This window comes from Lithobates pipiens, unplaced genomic scaffold, assembly GCF_037356315.1.
Source record: "Lithobates pipiens isolate NorthernLeopardFrog02 unplaced genomic scaffold, aLitPip1_a1.2 Scaffold_18, whole genome shotgun sequence".
Taxonomy (NCBI): domain Eukaryota; kingdom Metazoa; phylum Chordata; class Amphibia; order Anura; family Ranidae; genus Lithobates; species Lithobates pipiens.
The window spans coordinates 112,341,223-112,364,753 of record NW_027507758.1 but is presented as its reverse complement, the minus strand read 5'-3'; the positions used below and the strand labels follow the sequence as shown (position 1 = coordinate 112,364,753).

The 23,531-nt window shown below is 42.5% G+C and overlaps 1 protein-coding gene across 4 annotated transcripts in view; it reads left to right on the top strand.

Annotated features, from left to right (window-relative positions):
• The window catches only part of RALGAPA2 (Ral GTPase activating protein catalytic subunit alpha 2), a 529,040-nt gene that overhangs the window by 59,710 nt on the left and 445,799 nt on the right, over positions 1-23,531 (top strand). For all 4 annotated transcript variants that reach the window (XM_077486017.1, XM_077486019.1, XM_077486020.1 and 1 more), the window contains exons 2-4: positions 9,088-9,198; positions 15,369-15,418; positions 19,388-19,445. In XM_077486017.1, the coding sequence (XP_077342143.1) occupies positions 9,088-9,198; positions 15,369-15,418; positions 19,388-19,445 (219 nt within the window). The remainder of the gene's footprint in view (positions 1-9,087; positions 9,199-15,368; positions 15,419-19,387; positions 19,446-23,531) is intronic.

The following is a 23,531-nucleotide window of genomic DNA, read 5'->3' as shown; positions in this document are numbered from 1 at the left end:
TGTCCTCTTGCTCTCTGGAATTCTTTTTGGTTCCAGAGAGAGGATGTCTAAACATGAGTTGCACAACACTACACTAACACCAGTACACATGGGTACACTTGTCACCCCCCCAGTTAACCCCTTTACTCCCTGTCACTGTATCACCAATTGTAGTTGTAAGATTTTTCACTGATCACTGCATTGGTGTCATTTGTGACTGAAATAAGTGTTAGGTCAATTAGTAGTAGGCCCAGGTAGGTCTAGGGTACCTCCATAAACCTTCCTAATAAAGGTTTAAACCCTTGATCCCCCCCCCCCCCGTTAACCCTTTCACCCCCTGTCACCAGTGTCACTAATAGATCTTTTTTTCTGATCTCTGTATTAGTGTCAGGGGTTAGCCAGTTAGTTGATTCATTTCGCCGTCAGGTTTTTATAGCGTCAGGTACCCCCATATACTACCTGATGAAGGTTTTAACCCCATTATTGCCCCTAGTTCACCCTTTCACCCTCTGCCACCAGTGATCACCGTATTAGTGTTACAGGTGACGGTTAGTTAGTTTGTTTTTTATAGCATCAGGGCACGGCGGGTGACATCAGTTAGGTTTTAGTGTCAGTTAGGGTCCGCGCCACCCCAGGCAGGAATAGATTAGTGCCAGTAGCGCTAACACCCACGCACGTACCATACACCTCCCTTAGTAGTATAGTTTCTGAATGGATCAATTTCTTTGATCTGATCAGATCTATGCTAGCATCCCCAGTAGTTTAGGGTTCCCAAAAACGCAGCGTTAACGGGATTAGCCCAGATACCTGCTAGCACCTCTGCGTTTAGCCGCTCCGCTTAGCCCAGCCCACCCAAGTGCAGTATCAATAGAACACTGTCATTTACAAAAAGACAACACATAACTGCAGCGTTTTTTTGGTAGCGATTGAAGCAGGCCCTGGCAGTCAGGTGCTCTCTTTGCCTGTGGGTCTCACTAGTTGTACCAGTAAATTTAAAGGCCACAATGTCCAATCAAAGGTACGCTAGTGAAGAGGCCTACACATTTCTGAACACGACAGATGAGAGTGAAGAGGAAGTCGCCCATCTGTCAGATTTAGGCTCTGTATTTGAACCAGTAGACTGCAGCCGCACACCAACAGATAGCTCTGACGACTGAGTAGTGGTCCCTGCCAAGGTCATGTGCACCCGACCCCGTTCTTCTGCTTTTGTAGAGGTGCAAGAACTGCAGGGCTCTTGTATGGAGCAGAGAACCAGTACTAGTGCTGCTCATCCTTCTGGTGAGCTGGCAAGCACCAGTGGCTTAGTACACCCTGGTCGTAGTCAAACCAGCACTGCGGTATCACGTGGTGATGTGGCGAATCCCATAAGTGCAGCTTAAGCTGGTGCAGTGGCTAGCACAAGTAGAGTCCTGCATCCACCAAGAAGACAAAGACAAGCCCGTTGAGCCCATAGTGCCCTTCCTGCTGCATTTGCCAATCCTTATTGGGAGCCCACCACTTCTGCAGCACCCGTACAACACCCCATTCACTGGCCAGCCCGGAATTCAGGTGTTTATTTTACGTCACTTGATTTTTATTCGCTGTTTTTTACGGAAGATCTCTTTAGATCTATTGAGGACCAAAGCAATTTGTATGCTGGGCAATTCATCGCCACTAATCCCCATTTGACCCTTGCCAGAGATTGGAAACCTATTGAGGTTTCCGAATTTAAGACCTTCCTGGGCCTATCCCTCCTCATGGGCATAACAAAAAAGAGTGAGTTACGGGTCATATTGGTCCACTGACCCAATTCATCATATGCTCGTGTTCTCTACCTCCATGACCAGGGCTAGATACGAGCAGATCTTGCTGTTCATTTTAATGACAATGAACTCTGTCATCCTCGGGGTGACCCTGAATACGATTGGCTTGAAAAAATTCCTCATAAACCACTTCAACCAACAATTTGCAAGATGAACGCATGCGTCGGTCTCGGGTCATATGTAAACAGAATTGCACCATGCATGTGAGGTATCACCGTGAACGTCTGATCGAGGGCAGCAATTTTAGCAGTAGAGCTCCCCTGTAAATCTAAAGTGGTAACCTGTAAAGGCTTTTAAAAATGTATGTAGTTTGTCGCCGCTGCGCGGTTGTGCGCAATGTTTGGTATCTATGTACTCGGCGTAAGAACATCTTTTATATTATACCAAACATTTGGGCAATATAGTGTGTTTTAGTGCATTAAAAATAAATTTTGTTTGAAAAATCGCTGCGCAAATACTGTGTGACAATGTTTTTTGCTCTCACTCACCATTTTAATCTGCAGGGCCTTTGCATTAAAAAATATATATATGCTTTATTGGCGTCTAAAGCTCACTTTTTCACCATGAAAATCTGATGCAAATAACGTGTGTGTTATACGCCAAAACTTCAATTTTAGCTGCCTGGGAGGGTACAGGGAGGGGGACGGGTCGAGCGCCATCAGTTTACATACAGTGAGAATCTCATGTTTACTTGGCGGCCTCTGTAATAGGAAGACCTGTCTCCTGGGCCGCCATTGGACCACTGTTCTGTCTATCATAGGAGATTCTCACTGTCGATCAGGCTGCACTGATGGCAATGGTGAGGCTGCTGCACTGATGGCAATGGTGAGGCTGCTGCACTGATGGCAATGGTGAGGCTGCTGCACTGATGGCAATGGTGAGGCTGCTGCACTGATGGCAATGGTGAGGCTGCTGCACTGATGGCACTTGTGAGACTGCAGATAGGCATTGATCAGGCAGCCTTGATGGCAATGGTGAGACTGCAGGTGGGCACTGACCCTTATTTTGCTTCAAAGTTCCTCATTTAAAATGTAATTTTTTTCATTAAACTTCCCTCTTAAAATGAATGTGGGGTTATACACTGATAAATACGGTAATTTTTGGGGGTTCAGTAATTTTCTAGCAAAAAAAATGGTGATTTCACTCCTCACTACCTATCACAGTTTCAGAGGCCATGATATGCCAAGATACCGGTAGCACAACCCCCCCCCCCCCCCAATGACCCCATTTTGGGAAGTAGACACCCCAAGGTATTTGCTAAGAGGCATGGTGAGTATTTTGCAGCTCTCATTTTTGTTTTGGAAAATGAAGAAAGAAAATAAAAATGTATTTTTTTCTTTTTTCAGCTTTCAAAAGCTAGATCCGCAAAATAAGGGGTCATTTGGTGGTGGTGGTGGTGGGGGGGGGGGTTGGGGTGTTGTGCTATCTGGGCATTTCATGGCCTCCAGAACTGTGATTGGTAGTGAGGAGCGAAACAAAAATGTACACCCTTAGAAAGCCTGAAGGTGGTGCTTGGTTTTCGGGGTCCTGTATGCGGCTAGACTGCCAAAAAGTCCCACACATGTGGTATCCCTGTACTCGGGAGAAGCAGCAGAATGTATTTTGGGGTGTAATTTCACATATGCCCATGGCATGTTTGAGTAATAGATCATTTCAGGGACAACTTTGTGTAATTTTTTTTTTATTTGCCCTTTTTCAGTCACTTGTGACAAAAAAAATATTCAATGTGCTCAACAAGCCTCTCAGCAAATTCCTTGGGGTGTCTACTTTCCAAAATGAGGTCATTTGGATGGGTTTTGTACTGCCCTGCCATTATAGCACCTCAAGAAATGAGCAGTCATAAACTAAAAGCTGCGTAAATTCTCAAAAATGTACCCTAGTTTGTAGACGCTATAACTTTTGCGCAAACCAATAAATATACACTTATTGAATTTCTTTTTTACTCGAGACATGTGGTTGAATGCTTTTATAGCCTAAATTTATGACTAAAATTTAGTTTATTGTATTTTTTTTTATATTAAAGTAGAAAATATAATTTGTTTTTCTAAATTTTAGTTTTTTTCCCTTTATAATGCAAAAAATAAAAACCGCAGAGGTGATCAAATATCACCTAAAAAAAAAAGCTCTATTTGTGGGAAAAAAAAGGACGCAAATTTAGTTTGGGTACAGCATTGCATGACCGTGCAATTACCAGTTAAAGCAGCGCAGTGCCAAATTGCTACAAGTGCTCTGGTCAGGAAGGGGGTAAATCCTTCTGGGGCTGAAGTGGTTAAAGTGCACCTCCTGCTTTGTTCATTCAATGAAAAGTTAACAGGTTTACTTAGCAATTCAACCCCCCCCAGCCAATGTGTTTGTTGCTTCTCCGCTGCTGCCTGCTTCACTGACCAGAGTTCTCCAGTGTTCATGTGATTTTTTTTTTTTTCCTCCTAAGATGCAGTGATAGGTGCCTGAGCTGCTGATCGCTAGGCCAGTGCATGTGAGGATGGAGCTTGGGAAAGTAAAGTGTCAGCACTGGGGAAAGCATTGGGTAAAGGACAGGATCACTTTGAGAAGTGGCTCATAAGCCATGCTCTGAACCCTCATTGGCTGCTTTGGACACCTGTTATCCTACTATCCAATGAGAGTGTCTTTATTAGCCTCTTGGGCTTTCACGCAGAATAGCAGAGTGCTGATTGGTCTAGGTTCTGGGCAGGTTTCATATCGGACGTCAAAGAAACAAAACCTCTAGACTAGAGACATTAGGACATGGAGCACATGGTAGAGATTTCAGGATAAATCAGAACTCCAGCCTTTCCTTCATTCTTGCACGGTTGCTCCTCTCCTGTACTGAAATTCCTTATTCTGATTTCACTGCATATCACGAGTGTCTCAGTATTCATTAGAACCCGCTGCAAGTAAGTTATGACACCAGCCATTTGACAGTTTGGTTGAGGACACAAGCAAATGTGACAGTTCGCAATCCCTGCATTCCAGGAATGTAACTATTTGTTTGAAACAGTTAAATCAATGGGTTTAGCACTGCTTGATGATTTATTGCTGTTCAGGGGCACTGGTCTTCAGCAAAATGGCAACCTGCAACACGAAGAAACAGGAGCAATGCTGAAGATAATTTACAGCACACACTGTATTTGGTAGCATAATTAATGTGGAATGTATGTGCCTTGCTAAAGAGCATTATTATTATTATTATTATTATTTATTATTTATTTATTTTTATCAAGTTGTTATGGGTTAAGTTCCGCTGTTTTAGGTAAATAGCAGCTAGCAGTATTTTGGGGTGTTTGCAGTATAGACAATTATACTAATATCAGCCAAACTAAACACTAAACAGACACCCAGGCTGCAGACTTCCTTTTTGGAAACTATGGTGATTGGCCAGTTCCTAGGATGACCCGTGTACCCTGAGAGCGACCAGCCCGGGGATGTCACAAACTTCCCATAGACATTCACTCGTTTCTCAAACCAGAGGCTTTGCGTACCTTGCTGTAATCATCAGTCTGAGTAGGCAACGATCATCTTGTGTTTTTTTTTTACTGTCATGGAAGAGATTGTTCACCTTGGGTGACACGTTGTCTCTCTGGCTTCCCTCTCTGTGCCTTTTGCACCTGATTTTTAAGTATGCTTTACATGCGAGTATAGTCAACTTTGGCAGTCACAAAAATAATTTGCTGGCTCCACGATTATCTGGCACGATATAAATTATTATTAATGTCGGAAATGTGCTTGTGATGAGCAGTATTCTGCAACATCTGCAGTAATTAGGCCAGTGTGGGCTTTAGTTTCATAGTAAACATTTGCTAATTTCCTTTTCATCTCTGGTTTGACAGGAGTCTGTTCCTTTTAATAAATTAGAAGCATTTTTCTGTCTAGCGTCCAGACCAGTGTTTATAGCAGGAGATGGTATCTTTTTATTCTTTCTGTCGGAGTTTGGAGGCGATGATTAATGGTTTTTCTATCATTATTAATATTTAAACATTACGTATATTTTCTTAATATGCCTTCTCAAAACATTGTTTTATTCTATACTTGTTAGCCCTGGTTCACACCAGTGCAATTTGTCATGCAATTTGACAATAGAAAATCGCATGACAAGTTTCGCTGGCAATGGAACTGTTCAGATAGAAAATTTTGAAAAAGGTTCCTGCACTACTTTTTTGCAATTTCATTGCGACTTGCATTAACTTCTGTTAGATGAAGCCGCAGTGAAATCTGAAGTCCAAATGGCATTTATCTGCGGCTTTGAAATTGCTTAGATGTAGCGTGATTTCAAAGCCGTACTGGTGTGAACCAGGGCTTAAAGTGGTTTTAAAGGCACAAGGTTTTTTACCATTGTGCATTCTATGCATAAAGGTAAAAAAACCTGTGCAGCAGCCCTCCCCACCCCCCTTAATAGTTACCTGAGCCCCCTCTCGATCCAGTGATGTCCATGAGAGCCTTGCCCCTCTGGGAACTCGCACTCCTGATTGGCTCACTGGCTGAGATTGCCAAAAGCCAATCAGGCGATGGAGGTGGTGGGGCCGAGTCACGGCTTTGTGTGTGAATGGACATACAGAGCCGCTAATCGGGAGCAGACCACAGCAAGCACCCGGCAGGAGGAAGGAGCCAGGAGCGCCAGCGTGGAACATGAGAAGAGGAGAATCCAGGCTGCCCTGTGTAAAACTGCTGCACAGAGCAGGTAAGTATAACTTGTTTTTTTTATTTACATGTTTTTTATTTAAAAAAATCAAGACTTTAATCTGCTAAAATTATGTTGGCATTTACGGAGTTATCATTTTTATTTTGTATTACATGTGTGGCCTGAACATACAGTGATTGCTTATCCATGGTACCCTGGGGTCTTGGACCCTAATCAGGCCTCTTGCACATTGGGCATTTTTACCATGTCTGTTAGGGGTGTCTAGCATTGTTTTTTTTTTTGTTCTGCCTGCATGCTAGCCTCAGCGTGCACACACACATAAACCATTTAGAGGCTGGGGTAGATAAAGGCAAAAAAAAAAAAAATGCGCACTGCCAGCGTGTCTGGGAGCAGCAGTGTTTTGGCAGAAAAAAAACACTTAAAGTGGGAGTGAACTCCCATGCATAGTTTGTACATCTAGGTAGGCCTATAATAAGGCTTACCAATAGGTATTGTAAATATCTCCTAAACGTGCACCATTTAGAGGAGAGGGGGAGGGATAGAGGGGTTTAAAGGAGAGGGGGATAAGAGGCTATCGGCTGCTTTATTGAAATCCATACAGGAAGATCGGTGCTTGTAACTCCCCTCACCGCTGCACCGATCATCCCTGACTGGCCAAGTATCAGATCAAGCTCAAGTACAAGTACTCATGCAAATGCTAGGTATCGGTATGGGGACAACCCTAGTTATTTCAGCTGTGGGATTGGGGCACCATCAGTGCAGAGCTTGCTCAGGAATGGCAGCAGGTAGGTGTGAGCACATCTGCAGGCACAGTGAGGCGAAGACTTTTGGAGGTTAAGAAGGTGCTGTCAAGAAGGGCAGCAAAGAAGCCACTTCTCTCCAGGAAAAACATCAGGGATGGGCTGATATTCTGCAAAAGTTATAGAGATTGGAGTGCTATGGACTGGGTTAAAGTATTTTAATCTGAATTCCCTTTTCGATTGTTTGGGGCATCCAGAAAAAAAACCTTGCTTGGAGAAGAAAAGGTGAGCGCTACCATCAGTCCTGTGTCATGCCAACAGTAAAGCATCCTGAGACCATTCATGTGTGGGGTTGCTTTTTAGCCAAGGGAGTGGGCTCACTCACAAGAACACAGCCAGGAATAAAGAATGGTACAACAACATCCTCCAAGAACAACTTCTCCCAACCATCCACGGACAGTTTGGTGATGGACGATGCCTTTTCCAGCATGATGGAGCGCCTTACCATGAGACAAAAGTGATTACTAAGTGGCTTGGGGGACAAAACATTGAAATATTGCGTCCATGGCCAGGAAATTCTCCAGACCTTAATCCCATTGAGAACTTGTCATTGCAATAAGTTTTTATTGAAGTTTAACAAGAAGACATGTATATACCTACACATATATAGATGCAACATTTCGGGTTACAGTATATAATAACATAGGACATCGTACATGTAATATAAAGAAAGAAACAGAAAGGATAGTACCGCGTCACATTGCTTTACCAGTTCAGTAGTCAGGGGGCCATATGAACCGCCTGTGTGTCCAGTAAGTTCCCCATTATGAGGAGGAGACTTCCCCTCTGGCACCCCTACCATTGAGAACTTGTCAATCCTCAAGAGGTGGGTGAACAAAAACCCCCCACAAATTCTGACAAACTCCAAGCATTAATTATGCAAGAATGACCTGCCATCAGTCAGGGTGTGGTCCAGAAGTTGATTGACAGCATACCAGGGCAAATTGCAGAGAAAAAGAAGGATCAACACTACAAATATCGACTCTGCATAAACTTAATGTAATTGGCAATAAAAGCGTTTGACACGTATGAAATGGTTGTAATTACATTTCATTATACCATAATAACATCTGACAAAAAGATCTAAAAACACTGAAACAGCAGACTTTGTGAAAATTGATATTTGTATCATTCTTAAAACTTTTGACCAGGGCTGTATATCAAAGCCATGTAAGGCTATAGTGGTATACTGTGCATGCCCTTTCGTATGTAATATTGTATGGTAGGAGAAAAATTTGGAGGCCAGCCCTCCTCCAATATTTCTCCAGGGACCCAGTGCTTCTCTGTCCTAGACTGCCTGCATTTTAGGTCTGTAATACTTTGGACTGTCTGGGTTACTTTTATAGCTTTTCAACAGTAGGAAGAACCTACCCAAATCCACGGCACCACTCTAAACCTGTACCTTTTACCTCTTTCGGCCTGTCTCCCCTTCAACATAAGAATATAAGAAGATGGGAGTCGCACTCTGTAATTAGCTCGACTTAATACCTTATTCTTTTACAGAAAAGTAGCTGCATACATGTAGTCTCCATCCAAAAAAAAAAAACACTCCCCGAACGCGTTTCACCCCAATGGACTTGCTCACAAGTATAGAGTTCACATAATTACAGAGTGCGACTCTCATATCCTTATAAGCTTTTCAACAGTGACAACGTGTATTGTCCGATGCAAATATTATCCAGTTTCTTGCGCATCAGATCTGATTTCACTCTGACTTCGCTTGCTACATGCGTGTTCTGGATTGTTGGTGTTAAATATTTTCACTTTATTTGAAATATGCCAGTAATTCATATGGTTCACAAAATACTCCATTGACTTTGTTATGAAAATATATGAATGTACATTTTATCCTTTTCATTATTTGTTTCAGATATTCAGGAATGGGGTGAACTGAAGCAATTTTTTGAAGCGCACTATTCTCAGATTTATTTTATCTTCTATGAAAATTTCATTACACTGGAAAGTAGCCTAAAAGTTAAAGGTAATGTCCTTTTTATATTTTGTTTATTTGTATGAGAAAATGGCTACATATAATTCACAATGTATTAGTATGAAGTGTATATGTTTATTTTGTTGTTTTTATTTTGCCAGTCGGGAGGAAAAGAAATGTATTTGGTGTTTTTACATCTTTTTATTTTATTTTTTGTGAAACTGCATGCCTACTGTTTTAAATAGCGCAGAATCAATATTAAAAAACAAAAAAGTAAAATGTGAAAGACTGCTCAATATAATACAGTTCTTCTTAATAATCCCAAAATTGATTTCCCAATCCACTAAGTGTTGCTGCAAAGCACTCAAATGTGTTCCCACATCCAGCTCAAAATTAATAATTAAAGTGCTGCACTACATCAAAACATAAATTTTACAAAACTGTGCTACAAATAATGGACCCGATGTCAATATCTCAACAAAATTTATTTTTGTATGTAAACTTAATTAAATGTGTATAATATATACACATTTAATATTTTATAGCAAAAAACAATGTATCAGTAGGAATGTTCCACCACCACTCAATACTGCAGAACAAGTGCACAGTTCATAAACTTCAACCGTATAAAGGTCACCATGTGCCTTCCCCTTTAAGAGGTCACTATTGGTCCCTGAGTTTCCAACTTCTTCCTCCCAGGTTTTTCTCCAGGAATTCCAGTGTGTATCAAATCTAGGCAAACTCTCCACCAGCAATATTACTCCAAAAGGAATAGAAGCTGCATGTAGTGTTTTATCACTAACCCTTAGCCCTTATAAAGATAACAATGCGCCTTCCCCTTTAAGGGGTCACTATAGGTCACTCCCAATATCCTTCCTCCAGGTTTTTATCCAGGAATTCCAATGTGTATCAAATAAGCCAAGCAAACTATCCACACATCAATGTCACTCAAATGGAATAGAAACCACATTCAGGTTGCTTCTTCTTGGTGGCATGATGACGTCATTAAGCTCTGTGACACGTGAAACGTTTTGTCACTTCCTGTGACTTCTTCCAAAGGAGGATCCTTGTGCACTTTCTATTCCTTTTGGGCGACATTGATGGGTGGAGAGTTTTCTTGGCTTATTTGATACCCATTGGAATTTCTGGAGTAAACCTGGAGGAAGGAGTTGGATACTTGGAGTGACCAATAGTGACCCTGTAAAGGGGAAGGCACACAGTGCTCTTATAAGGTCTAAGAGTTTAAGTGAACGAAGAGAGTGACTGGTGATGGCTCACAAAGAAGAGGAATCACATTGGTGAAAGCGGAGGTTTGCACAAAAATGGAACCTCAGATTTTCGGAACTCCCCCCCAGGTCTCACATTTGCCACCTTTCAGGGGGGAGGGGGGGTGCAGATACCTGTCTAAAACAAGTATTTGCATCCACTTCCGGGCATAGACTCCCATGGGAGGCTATGCCTCTTCCTGTCCCGCCGCGCTGTCTGCTGGGGCACACACGGGTCACAGAGACAGCGTGGACCATTGTCATTGCGCTACGCGACTCACGCATGTGCAGTAGGGAACCGGGAAGTGAAGCGGCAAGGCTTCATTTCCTGATTCCCATACCGACGATGGCGACGGCAGCATCCGAGGACCGAGGGACGGTTCGGCCTCGGGTGCCGACATCGCTGGACCCTGGGACAGGTGAGTGTGCTGATTTTAAAAGTCAGCAGCTGCAGTATTTGTAGCTGCTAACTTTTTTTTTTGTTAACCAAAATAAAGTTTATTGAGCATGTGCAAAAAAGATTACATAAAAATACTCAATCAAAGAACGGTGCAACAGGCACCAAACATCATGAAAAAGGATACATTCCATGTCTGACATATCATATTGATCCATGTCTGACATATATTGAAATTGCAGTGTACACAGTACAATGTCTGCCAGTAGTATAGATATAAATACCATAAGCGTATCGAAGAGGCAGCGGCCCAACCTCCTCATGTGATCCCAGAGACCTAACCCTCACAGCTGTAAGTATTTTCCATCCACCTATCCCATATTTTGTGGAATATTAGCGGGCATCCTCTATTCGAATAAATAATTTTTTTGTAAGGTACGGTTGACAGCCCCTTTCCACTGCTGGATCGTAGGGGGATCAGGGGATCAAGCCACACTTGTGCTATCTGCATCCTAGCAGTAAAAAGAGTCTCCAAAAAGATCTTTTTGCTTTCCTCCTGAAGGGGGAGGAGACCAAGAATACACTGGCGTGGACAGAGCGTAAGGGGAGATCCCATATGATCATGTAGAAATTGGATAATCTGTACCCAGTACCTTTTGTATGGGGGGGCAGGTCCAAATAAGGTGGTAAAAAGTACTGGTCATATCACCACATCTGTGGCATGTAGAGTCAGAGTCAGGTTTGTATTTAGATAGCCGGCTAGGGGTGACATAGGAGCGATGACGTATGTAGAGGTGGGTCAGTCTGTCCGACAGTTTAGGGGACACCTCGGTCGACACCGCTAGTATCTCCTCCCAATGTTCGTCCTCCATCTGCCCAATGTCATCCTCCCATCTAATTTTAAGGTTATACGCATGAGCTGTAGCCCGAGGGGTGAGTAGGTGTGTGTATATGATTGAGATTAGTTTCCGGGGATCATCACCAAGAAACAAATTCGCTAAGGGAGTGCACTCCAAAACAGGGGGCGCACTCCCAAACTGCATCTGCAGTGCATGGCGGACCTGCAAGTATCGAAAGAACACATGGTTGGGAAGGCCAAATTCATCCTTTAGTGCCTGGAATGTCTTGACACCATGGGTTGTGTAAAGCTGAGACAGGTATATAACACCCCTGCATATCCACACTTTGTAGTCTGACACTCTCAGCAACTCCGGTAACTCAAGATTATCCCAAAGGGGCGTATGCGCATATAGGGAGGGGGCCCCAGATCTAGACTGCGCCACCCGCCAAACCCGGCCGTGGTGCACGAGCATATTGTGTTTAGGGCCCGAACGGAAGATAACTCGGTGTTTGCAAAAGATAAGTTTGTAGGGATGTGCGATCACGTCTGTTACTGAGGTGCACACCAAATAGGAGTACCTCAGTTTGTCATATGTGTTAAAATAGTAGAAGTGGGAGAGCTAGGAGGCCAGGTAGTATGTTTCTAAGTCAGGAAGTGCAGCTCCTCCAAGGCGGACCGGGCATTTGAGGGTCTGCCAGGCCAACTTATGCCTGGAAGAGCCCCAAACGAACGAGTTGAGAATTGACTCCATATCACGGAACAGGTGGGACGGCACATGGAGCGGGGCATGCCAAAACAGGTATAGTAGTTTAGGGAGAAGAATCATTTTGACAAGACCCAGGCGGCCCATGACTCCAAGGGGGAGTCTGGACCAGACCTGGGTCCTGCGTTTCGACAGGGGGAAGATAGGTGCAAAGTTGGGGCTAATATAGTCCGCAGAGGAGCGAGAACAGTATACGCCGAGATATTTAATCCTATCCGTGCACTCAAGAGGCAGCAGGGCCTGCTTCTTTGTGGGGATGGAGACATCAATGGGGAGAATTGGGGATTTGGACCAATTAATACGGAGACCAGAAAATACCCCAAAGCGTCGAATCACTTCCAAAACCGCCGTCAGGGAGGGGCCAGCATCTTCCAGGTACAGCAGCATATCATCCGCGTAGAGGCTTATAACCTCGGACATTTGGCCCAGTCGGAGGCCGCGAATGTCCGGATGCGCTCTGATGGTGATAGCCAGGGGCTCCACCGCCAACGCTTACAGCATGGGCGAGATGGGGCACCCCTGACGCGTAGTAGCTGCTAACTTTAAAAAAAAAATTGCGGGACTCCCTCTTGAATGAGGAATATTCTTCAATAGGGCACAATTTGAAGTTGATGAACTGTGCAAGTGTTTAGCAGTATTACGTGGGTGGAACCTTCTTACCGACACATTGGCCTTTTTGCCTTTCATTTAAAAGTGTAAGTATAGCACTAAATGTCAAATTTATGACAAAGGCCTATGTAAGAGGCTGAAACGCGTCAACTGCAGATTTTGATTCCTTTTATTGGATGGATTAAATAAAATTGTACATATTTTATTTTTGAGACATCGTGATGCTGGATTTTTATCTCTTTGATTGGATGTTTGGATGCCTGAGAACTGGGGCCATCCAAGCACATGAGACTCCATCTCACCTTGTTTATCATTCATGGCTATTTTGAGGTAGCAGCAATATTTCAGTAGTGTGAACACAATACTCCTGCACTACTAAAAAAAATAAAAAGCTAATAAATTAATACCTGAAGTAAATTAAATAGATGCTGCTCTCCTAGCCAGGCACCATAATGTAGTAAGTCAAATCAGTTTCAGCCTGCAAGTCCCTGTCAATAGGCCACGACCCTTGAGGTTTCGTCCCACCAACCGGGGCTTAATCATAAGATGGAAAGCCTGGAGCCAGATGGGGAGAATTTATGCATCATTAGCTGCAAACAGCATGGGTAGGTGAAAATATATATGTAACCCAAACAAAGTAGAGAAGTGATGAAGTGAATTAAAAACCAGGAGACTGAAGGGCCTATTATAGATTTTGAAAGACAACCCACACGTTTTGTTGTTGTGGGGCCCCCTTCAAAATCCATAGAAGACCCGAAGGGCCTGGTATGGATTGAGGGGTATTCGCACAACAACCGATGACTCATCCTTGCTGCTGATAGCAGGGATGAATCACTGGTTGTTTGGACGCTGGTGGGTGCTTGCTCCTAACAATCAGTACAAATCACACACAAAAATGCATAAAAAACGCTTGTAGATGTGATTTTAATGCGCTTTTGTTGAAGTCTATGAACCACAAAATCGCACTGCATTGCACCAAACTAGCACAGGACCCTTCCCCAACGTCGCATGACAGCTGCTTTGTATTGCTGTAAACGGGCACTGTTGGGTGGTATTTCTATTGTCATGCGATTCATTGTGAACCAAGTCACATTTGCAAAAGCATCAGTGGCCAAAGTATTGTCATTTTATCTATCGGGGTTTGTGATGCAATAATAATGAAGGTGGAACTAAAATCCCTAAAAAAGCAGTCTAAAGCCCCATACACACATCAGATTTTCTGCTGGTTTTTGTCTTCAGATTTACCAAAACCATGTAGTACAAGGACCTGCCTGATTGCACACACATTGAAACTCCTAAGGTTTGACCTCATATTATATGGTTTTGGTAAATCTGAAGGAAAATCTGATAGTGTGTATGGGGCTTTACATAAGAATTCTTGTTCTCCACGTGAGTAAGAGCCAGGGGAATGCATCTGCAGTGAATGGGTTTTGTCTCTATGCATATTGATAGAGGTCTACTCTGAAGCCGATGGCCTTTATAATGTGCCATGACCAGCTTTTCAAGGCACTTCATCATTATTCAGGTTAGTGTTCATTTACACCCCAAAGCTCAAACACACATGCCTTTCTCTGCAGCCTCAGCTACATGGGACAATGAATGAATATGAAGTGCTCTCTGCTGAGCGGCTTGCTGTTCATTCACAAACTGAAACATAGTAAACACAGTTTACTATGTTTCAGTTATAAATTAATGCAGTGAGTGAGTGTTCACTTAGAAAAGGAAGGGGCTGTTAAATTACCTATTTTCTAGCTATCCCCTTCCCCCACTCTCCATCCTGAACTAAGGTTACCCTCTGATGCCCAGCTTACCCAGTGGAGATGGGAGCTAGACTCTAGGAGAAGTGTTTAGAATCTTCAAAATGAGTATAACATTTTTTTTTTAAGAGTGTCTCTACCAGAATGATCCCTTGGACATTCTACATCACTGCTGTGTATTCTGTGGTGTAAGTATTGTATGCATGCACTTACATTTTCTCTGAAATCAGCATTGCTATAGAAAGATTTATTTTGAAATGCAGTTACCAAGCTTGCTGCATTTTCTTCTGTTTGTTATGTCATTTTAAGTGGAAATAAACACTTTGATTTCACTGTTTAAAAAAACTGTTCTATTCCTGGCAGGTGCCAGAAATGGAACTGGCACATTACTTGTGCTCTCAACCAAACTGTTAAACCATCCGATGGCTGGTGTCATAACTGATCACATGTGCCATGGCAGTTGCAGATTAAACAGAGACCAAGGCAGCTTCCTTGGCTGAAAACAATAGGAGGGTTTACTTCCGCTTTGAATATGGGTTATAGTTCCATGATGTAGTTATGACAGCTTATTTTCTGTTCTGTTTTTCAGGGAATAAATCTCAAAGGGAGGAGCTGGACTCCATCCTATTTCTTTTTGAAGTAAGTAATATAATAAAATGATAATTTAGAGTTGAATGTTTAATGCAGGATAAGTAGTAGCTAGCCATTTTCCTGCCCTCATCATTCAATGAGAAGGAATTTTGCACATTAAGGATGTTGATGACTGTGGCTTCGTACTGTGGATGAACAGCAGGGAGAACGCTGGTCAGAATACACACCTTACATGTGCCCAACACTCTCCATTTCCCATAAAATGATTCAATGAGGGTTCGACACTGCGGAAGGACTTTGGCTATAACTACCAATGATTACTTTTGTTGTGCGTCCTTAATGATTATCTGGTTAATAAATGAATTATAGTGGTGCACAGTCACTGCACCTGGAACACTGAGCTTAGCAGAATGTTAGATCTCCTATAGTCTTCAATTCAGTAATATTCTACAATCCTTTTTGGTTATTTCTGTAGATGCTCTGCTGTGTCCCTGTGTGTACTGGTGGCATCATTTTCAGTTTACATACACTTTTAGGTCAATAGCCTCCATTCTGTCAGATTTGGACAGTAGATGGCAATATTTCCAGTTGGCTTGCACCACTAAGTAGGCTTTCTCAGGTCCTTTGGCTGGACGATGGAGCTGCTACTGTAAGCATCTTACAAAATTCCCAAACCTTTGAATGCCAATCCAATCCCTGACCTGTTGGTTTGTACCATTTGCAGTGACGCCTTGTACCAACAGTAGTCCACATCAAAATTTTGGAAAAGGCTAAAGTTTAGTAGTTCATACAAATCAGAAATTAATTTTCCTGAACTGATTTTTGTGATGTTAAGAGACATTCAGGATTTAAAAACCACAAATAATTATACTCACCTAGGTGGATGCAGCATCGATCCAATACTGCATCTGTCCCCCGCCGGCTCTTCAGTAAGAACTAAGCTATCAAATCAACTCTGATTACTCCGTTCTCCCTCTCTGCTCTGAGCAGAGAGCAGTGTAAGTCAGCGGCTCTCTGCTCTCTCCTCCAGCGCTCACTGGAACACAGAGCTGTGGCGGGGGTGAGAGGGGCTAGCTCAGGCTCTCAGTGGATCGATGAGAGGCTGAGCCAGGTGCTGGCCCAGGCATCTGGGTGGATCCCAACCATATGGTCAGGATCTTTCTTGTGCCTGGACCGGCTGAGTGATGTCAGTTGACAGCAGATCACAGGAATGCAAAATGAACTGTGCTCCTGTGATCCGTAGGAGAAGTATGGCCAAAAAATCTTTGGCTATACTTCTCCTTTAAGTCTGATTGGTCATTTTAGACATTGCTACACATTGGAGTTTATTTACTAAAACTGGAGGGGTGCAATATTTGGTGCAATCCTGCAGAGAATCCAATCTGCTTCCAGGTTTTGTTGCTAAAGCATAACTTAACAAAATTATTATTTTTTATTATTATACATGATTTATATAATGCCAACAGTTTACTTAGTGCTTTACAAATTGAACAAGATGAAGATCAAAGCTGATTGGCTACCATTTACAGCTGTACCAGATTCTGAGTGCATTAGTTTTAGTAAATCTACCCCATTGTGCCCCATAATTACTTTGTTGTATTTTTCTGACAAAGCTAAAGAGAGTCATGGGATCTATATATATATATATATATATATATATATATATATATGTGTGTGTGTGTGTGTGTGTGTGTGTGTGTGTATATGTATATGACGCATGCAAAGGCTCTATTGACTCTTGCTTGGCTTCTTCAGTCCTTACTCTAAGTTTTTATTATGTGCTCATACAGCTGAATACATTTGCTGCTAAAGCCTTGCCACTTGTTTTGGCTTATCATTATCAGTCAATAGATCTTGTCATGGGAATAGAAATTTCACAAAATCTTCAAACCTTTAAAGAAATCTTTTTGATTCTGCATTTTGTGTTTGCATTTTGTTATGTCATTGTATGAGTTATATGTAAAGTCCACAGGCCCAAAAGTCATGATATATTTCAAAAGCTACTTGATTGTAATTAACGTTTGTTTTTTTTATCTCTATTTAAATATCATGTGCTGTTAATGCACAATGCAGACTTCTATGTTTAGGTATAAGCATTTAAATATTGATTTTGTTGGACATCGATTTTTCAGCAACTGGGTAATTGATTATGTGCTAAAAACAGTGTTAATCATTTGTTTCTTGCTGACACGATAAGTTCACAAAAACAGCAGACGCTGATCTGATTAGCAGTATTGAGGACTGCGTTAATTGCACCTTAATTAAAATTATTCCAAAACTCTGACCTATCTTTGTCCCTTGTGGTCTGATGTCTACAAATTGGATCCACTTAAAGGAAAAACCTACATTCACATTTAACTATAAAAACTTCTCTGCATTACATGCATGCCTTTAGGCTGCTTTCAAACTGGGGCGGTATTCAGGCGTTACAGCGCTAAAAATAGCGCCTGTGTAGCGCCTGAAAAAAACCGGCCCCTTTAACTCCAGTGTGAAAAAGCCGGAGGGCTTTCACACTGGAGGGATGCGCTGGCAGGACGGTGAAAAAAGTCCTGCTAGCCGCATCTTTGGAGCGGTGAAGGAGCGGTGTATTCACCGCTCCTATACCGCTCCTACCCATTGAAATCAATGGGACACCGCGGCAATACCGCAGGCGGGTTTAACCCTTTTTCGGCCGCTAGCGGGGGTTAAAACCACCCCCCCTAGCGCCCGCAGACCGCCGCTAAAACGACGGTATAGCACCGCTAAAAATAGCGGCGCTTTACCGCCGACGCTGCTCCCGCCCCAGTGTGAAAGCAGCCTTAAAGTGTTTGTTAACATAAAAAAAAATGTAAAAAATATCCTGTTCCCTTTTAAAGCATGTTATACAGCACAGTGATTGTGCTGTGTAATTTGGCCCCTTGTAACACCTGGAATAACTGGCTGATCCAGCCTGGATCTGCCCTCCTCTTTGTAAACTGACCACGGTTATCATGGCTGCTGAGCCCTGACACTGTGGTCAGTTGACGTGCCTCTGCAGCTATATACCTATTTACAGAGTGCAGGTCGGCACTCACGTGACCCGCTGCCTCTCTCCTCTCTTGCATGACAGCTGCAGTGGGCGGGCTCACCTCTCTCCTCCTCCCCTCCTGAATCAACCGAGAGGATAATGTAGATTTAACCCTGTGGGTTAACAACCACTTTAAGTGTCTGCTGGTTATAAACATATAAAGGCGCATAACATATACTGTATATGTGGAACTCCTAGCCACAGAAGTTTTTATTTTATTTTTTAATTTTATTTTTTTATGAACAGAAACATTTATCTCAGATGAATAAGAGATGCTGGCAGAGACCTATAGTGTTACTTATCTATTTATGTAAACTGTTTTTCTTTGTAAGTCTGTTCAGCTGGTCTTTTGATCCAGCCACCCCACTAGACAGCACAGCCAGATCCTAGACACCCCTGTAGACTACACATTGTTTACATTTTATTGCCTTGGTTAGGTTCTGCCCCATCCCAAGAAAACCTGTTTTGTAGCTCTGTAGTGGTATTCCCAAACGCACCTACCCACTTAATACTCCTTGCTGTCTCACTTACAAAAAAGTCAGTAGTGAAAAGTTTTCCCCCTGAGCACCAATCAGACTTAACCCTGTCCTTGAAGTAAAAACGTAATTATAAATACAGTAAACAGAATGAGAAAGTTGTTTCAGGAAGTAGCTGCCAAAAACTCTGTGAGGTGCTTTGTAAATGATGCCTTAAAGAGAGCTCAAATAAAAGCAAACCTGTAATTAGATCCGTACAGAACCTACCTTCTTTCGTATTTCCTATCAAGTATGAGATAAGTAACGGGTCTGTGTGCATGCTTTAGTGTGTGTGTTTGTTTTTTCATACAAATTTGATCATCATCTACACTTAATTTTTGTGTTGAGCAGCTCAACAGTTTTTAAAGCTATAATTTTATCTTGCTGATAACTCATTTTTTTTAATGCTATATAGAGTATAAGGCTTTTAGATAACAAACCTTTTTTGTTATTTAGAAAATTCTACAACTACTACCTGAAAGGATTTTCTACCGCTGGCAGTACCATAGTATAGGTATGTATTTTGAATTAATAATCTAAATACAGAGTTATTGTATTCTTTCTTTTGCAGTTGCTGAAACACATTTCCAGGTGTGGTTATTTTATATATATATATATATATATATATATATATATATATAATATAATATATATATATATATATATATATAATATAATATATATATAGTTGCATAGCTTGGCCAAATGTAACTATGCATATACCATATATGCATATACCATAGCTTGCCGACCCCCCTGGAAACTGGAAATTACTGAAGTGGACATCACTACTACATTGCTTCCAGGTCCTGTGCAGAGTGGCTGCCCTGCTGCATTTTGAAAACAGGAGGTTGGATGCTCAGTGCCAGTTCTCTGATTGGGTGACATGGAAGGGTAGGGTAGTGACATCATGCTCTCCACTCCATCCAATCAGAGAATACTTTGCATACATTCAGAAAATAGAAAGGATTAAATGTATCATCTATGGAGATTTTTTAGGTCCCGTAGTTTGGCGCCGTTCCACGGGTGTACACACTTTTAATATGTGACATGTTGGTTATCTATTTACTCGGTTTTATGTTTTACAAAAAAATTGGGTATTATATTGTTTGTGTTCACTAATACTAATTAAAATGTATTTTTACTGAACCTCTGCACAAACCTTGTGTCACCAAATAAATTGCAACAGCAACCATTTTATTCCCCAGGATCTCTGCCTAAAAAAAAATGTTAATGTTTGGTGGTTTTCAGTAGTTTCTAGCAAAAAAAATCCAAATTTTTACATTCCTGATTGAAATGTCAGCATTGGCCTGTACTGGATGCTGTTTAGCCTTTAAATGTACTTCAATCGACATTTGGCCTCTTCCTACTTTCTTGAAATGTTGCTTTTTCCACAGGTGACCAGGGCCCAGGGGTTTCTCCTCCTCTCCCTCAGTCAGGACTCAATCTAACTTCTGACTCAGGAGCTTTGTTGTCTGAGATACCTTTTCATGTCTGAGCGAAAAATAATTTTCATCCCAAATATCCAACTTGTGCCTTTTTTTTTTTTAACAAATCAGCTAAAAAAACAAAACAAAACAAAAAAGGCAAGGGCTTACAGTCCCTCAGTTTCCTCCTAACCACCTGATCCTGAATCTTCTGATTGGTTGGAATTGGAGGGGATGGATGTACCCGGCAGATTTTTCCTCTGACTCAGACAATTTGTATGTGTAAGGATGTCCTTCCGCCATGGAATCCCTTAAACTGAGGTCTGCAAATGTTTTAAGTTGGTCTGTACCGTGCCTGGTGGCCCCAAAATGATAAGCATGTGCTCTAGAAACCTACTAATGCTTTTCTGGTTCATGCTTTAGACAAGAATGTTTTATACAAGAATTGGAGCATTCAGAAAAGGGATATGTGCCTCTCAAGTGCTTTGCACTACACTATGCATTGGAGGAGGAATTCTGAAAAAAAATCGGTAGTTCTCTGTGTTGGACCCAACTATCACTTACCTCAGTATAACTCTCTTACTGTATTAGTTGAGGACCTACCCACTTTCAGGGATCCTGTGGATAGGTGCTTTGAAATTTTGCTCAAGGCTTTGTTCTCTTTCTGGGCTGTCCGCATATCAGAGAATCAGAGACTTCGGGTATGGCCCAGGCATCTGAATAGAAGTGCATCCGTGTATCACACTAATAATACAATCATGTGACCGAATACATTTCTTAACAAGTCCCAAAGTAATGAATAATCTTCCTAAAAAAAAAAAGTTCAAATTGATCATGCAAAAATGGGGGCAATTCACTTCAAACAGTGTCAGTCCACCGATGCACAGTGTTCAATGTGCTCCAGAGTGCGCCCCTTGTTTCCGCCAGCCTCACACCTCAAATAGCGGCCACTACAGGCCATATGACACTGTATATACACTGGCTGTAGATTTCTCCTCCACTCCTCGCAGGTTCAGCCTGTCATATGTTAACATATGCCATCGATATTCAAACCCATGTTAAATAGTAAGGGAGAGAGGAAAAGGGGCTCCAATGTGTAGTATAAGTAAAAACTAATTTTATTACATCAACATCCACACTTACAGTTAAGCAGAGTTTCTAGCGCTTGTAAAAAAAAAAAAGGGTACTTCTGGTCTCGGCCGTGACCGGAAGTGACGACAATGACACCTGGTTCCTCCCTGACGCGTTGCGTCACCGTTCATGTGACTTTTTCAAAGTACACCTCAGCAGAAGTCAAATATTCTGGCCATACCCGCTGTGAACATCCTGGGAGTGGAAATACAGCAGGCAGGTTTTCTAAGTCCGCAGTCTGCCATGTCGGACTCTGGTGTTATTGTGGGACATTCCTTTGGTACTGTGAAAAAGTAATTGCCTGCCCCCCACCCTTGCTATATCATGAATGAACTGTGATTACCCACATTTTGTGTAAAGCTGAATTATATTTCACTTGCCACACCCAAACCTGATTTACCGCCAGACCTGTTGAATTGAGAAATCACTTACTTAAAAGCTGTCTGACAAAGTGAAGCAAGCTAAAAGATCTCGAAAAGCAACACATTATGCCATTATCTAAATAAACTCAAGAACAGATGAGAAAAAAGTAATTGACATGTATCAGTCTGGAAAGGGTTACAAAGCCATTTTTAAGGCTTTGAAACTCCAGTGAACCACAGTGAGAGCCATTATCCACAAATAGAGAAAACTTGGAACAGTGGTGAACCTTCCCAGGAGTAGCTAGTCTACCAAAATCACTCCATGAGCATGAGAACTCATCCAGGAGGTCATAAAAGAACCCAGAACAACATCTAAAGGACCGCAGGCCTCCCTTACCTCAGTTAAGGTGTTCATGAACCAACAATAACAGAGACTAGGCAAAAATGGCATCCATGGGAGAGTTCCAAGGCCAAAGCCACTGCTGACCAAAAAGAACACAAAGGCTCTTCTCACATTTGCCCAAAAAAATCTTGATTATCCCCAAGACTTTTGGGCAAATATGCTGTGGACTGATGAGACAAAAGTTGAATTTTTTGGAAGGTGTGCATCACGTTACATCTGCCATAAAACTAACACAGCATTTAATAAAAAGAACACCATACCAACAGTCAAACATGGTTTAGTGGTGGTAATATGATGGTCTGGGGCTGCTTTGTAGATTTAGGACCTGGGCGACTTACCATAATTGATGGAACCATGAAGTCTGCTCTCTACCAGAAAATCCTGAAGGAGAATGTTCAGCCATCAGTTCGTGACTTATGCATTAGGACAATGATCCGAAGCATACCAGCAGGTCCGAATGGCTCAAAAAAGAAAAAAACAATATGTAAGGTTTTGAAGTGGTCTAGTTCAGAGGTCGTCAAGCTCCAGGCTGTGGCCCAACACCAGCCCGGGGTGCCTCTGCTACCAGGCCATTCCGCGAGGGAGACTGTCAGCCGTGCGACAGCCGAGCAGAGGGATGACATCATCTCTCATTGCCCGCACCACTGTTCTGCCCTAGCATACAGGGCTGCGAAAGCTGCTCTACACAGAGGAGCAGCCGGGGCTGATCGGAGAGAGAATGGCATCATCTCTCATCGCCCAACTTCACTCTGGAACAGCACCGAATACCCATGTGCTAGCTAATTTATCGGTGCTGAGGAGAAGCTGTCACCACCTGTAAGTACTGTACTCTGCAAGATGGGGGGTGGGAAGCATGATAACCTGCTATTTTAAGGTGGCAGGTAACACTGACAATCCACAGCTTCTGGCAGGCTGCAGTAGTGATAATCCACATTTGCCAGGCCGCAGTAGTGACAATCCACATCTAGGGGCAGGTAACGGTGACAATCCACATCTGGTAGCAACAAAGGGACAATCCAAATCTGGTGGCAAGTTGCAACAGTGACGAGCTGCATCTGGTGGCAGGTGACGTGGAAAGTGACAAGCTGCATCTGATGGCAGGCAACATGGCAAATGACGAACTGCATTTGGTGGCATGTGACGTGGCAAGTGACAAGCTACATCTGGCGGCAGGTGACGTGGCAAGTGACAAGCTACATCTGGTGGCAATTAACAAGCTACATCTGGTGGCAGGTGACGTGGCAAGTGACAAGCTGCATCTGGTGGTAGGCAACGGT